This window comes from Aplysia californica, unplaced genomic scaffold (assembly GCF_000002075.1).
Source record: "Aplysia californica isolate F4 #8 unplaced genomic scaffold, AplCal3.0 scaffold00047, whole genome shotgun sequence".
In the NCBI taxonomy this organism is placed as follows: domain Eukaryota; kingdom Metazoa; phylum Mollusca; class Gastropoda; order Aplysiida; family Aplysiidae; genus Aplysia; species Aplysia californica.
The window spans coordinates 1,514,904-1,516,814 of record NW_004797317.1 but is presented as its reverse complement, the minus strand read 5'-3'; the positions used below and the strand labels follow the sequence as shown (position 1 = coordinate 1,516,814).

Sequence of the window (1,911 nt, the reverse complement as noted above, 5' to 3'; positions counted from 1 at the left end):
TCTCTCTCTCTCTCTCTCTCTCTCTCTCTCTACCTGACTCTATTGCTGTCTCTTTTTTCTCTCCCCTCATCTTTCTTCGCTTTGTCAGCCTCACGTGTCTTAGCTGGTAACGAAATAGGGTTTCGGACTGTGTTTTTAGGTTCACATCTGAGAGTGTAAATTCGACTTCCAAAACAGCCTATAAACTATAAACGTCAAATTCAAACTTAATCAACTTAGAGGTGTGCTGACAAAATGAATTGCTTCTTGCAATCCGTGAAAGCGGATAATATCTGCCGAAAATTGACACAAGAGTCAAATTTGTAGATATTCCACTGACGCCATTTTCGTCAAGTTTACCGTGTCTTTTATCATTTCATACTGATCATTTGTACAAACTCACCTCAATCTGTGAATTTGACGTATCTATTTCATTAAGGCTAAGATCCGAGAAGCAACCCCATGAGTGGTTGGCGGGTGCTCTGGTGTGGTCGGCTCTTTCTTCCCTATTTGAACGTCTACCGTCCTTATCTCTTCTCCTTTTTTGTGTTTGTTACTTTCTTGGATCACCCCTTATCTCCGGCAATATATATGGCCTAATTGTGCTGCAAGTGCTATAAAAATCTTTACTAAAAAAAGAAATAAAAGAAGTTACTTATTTATTTGTCAGCACGCCTCGTCTACATCTTTCAGTTCGCGTCTTAGAGTGTGAGCTCGACTTCCAGACAGCCTATCTATGCTAAATAAACCTTTAATTTAACCAGAAGTAACAAAGCATTCACCTGATCCTGTGTCTTTCAGTTCGCGTCTAAGGGTGTGGTAACGACTCGAACCCAAACCAGCATGGAGACGATCTGGCTGCAGCGCTCCAGCACGGACATACCATGGGGATTTCGCCTCGTCGGAGGACGGGAGTTTGGAGTGCCCCTCTCTGTGCAGCGGGTGAGTTCGAATCCCTTTTTGATCTCTCTGTTCCTTTCAGGTGCAGCTAAGTGCATACCACGGGAATAGCAAACGACAACAAAACATTTAAAAAATATTTGGTTTATGGTAAATTCTGATGCGAAAAGGAAAATTGTAATATGCTTGATATTATATCGAAGGTTTTTTTTATTCGTATGAAGACTGAAAGTTGTTGTTGTTTTGTTTTGTTGTTGTTGTTGTTGTTTTGTTTTTTTGCTTGACAATCTGATGATAAACACAGGACCTATAACGTGTTCATACTATTTCTACACTAATTGCGTTGACTTTGTCAAGGCCGTATCCACCGAACTCACGACTTGCAAAAATTGTTCACTTTTCGTTCCACAACCACACCCCTCCCCTTCCCAACACACACACACACAACTCCTCCCTATTCTCTGGCGGTGCTCGAAAGTAAATTGGTATCTTTAGCATAGCATTCGAAGCCTGGAAAATCAAATTCATCCTCAGAATAATAGCACTGTTTATACACCTTGTTTATATTTTAGCGCAGGCTAGTCGAAAGTTCGCTTGTTAAGGATAACTTCAAACATTTATCTGTAAGAAAAGGGTTTTAAAAAATAGCAATGTAAAACTGCAAACTGTGTTTTTCTCCTCAAAAACAAACGTGCCAAACAAAAACAAACTCAAAACAGCCACGTCTTCAGAGCCCCACCCATCCAGGTACGCGAGAGGTTTGGCACACGCACAGGCTACATAAAGAAACGCTTTGAGTGAGCAGATGGTTTTGGTTTTCTGCGAGACGGAAAAAAACCCCAGTGCCCCGAGTTTGATTTTCGCCACAGATTCTGATTTTTGCCCGACAGCTTTATATTTCAATTCTAGATTTGAAGACTCCTCTCACATTAAGCCTTTCATGTCTTAAAAGGTGGCTCATTACACAAACACAAACACACACACAAACACACTCACCCACACACACACACACACACACACACACACACACAC

General features: G+C 41.1%; 1 protein-coding gene across 1 annotated transcript in view; it reads left to right on the top strand.

Moving 5' to 3' along the window:
* LOC101848098 (trithorax group protein osa) overlaps window positions 1-1,911 on the top strand; it is a gene marked incomplete in the record, with an annotated part of 81,605 nt that overhangs the window by 1,739 nt on the left and 77,955 nt on the right. Inside the window, 1 exon segment of the mRNA XM_035968253.1 lies at window positions 781-921. Within this exon segment, the coding sequence (XP_035824146.1) occupies window positions 823-921 (99 nt within the window).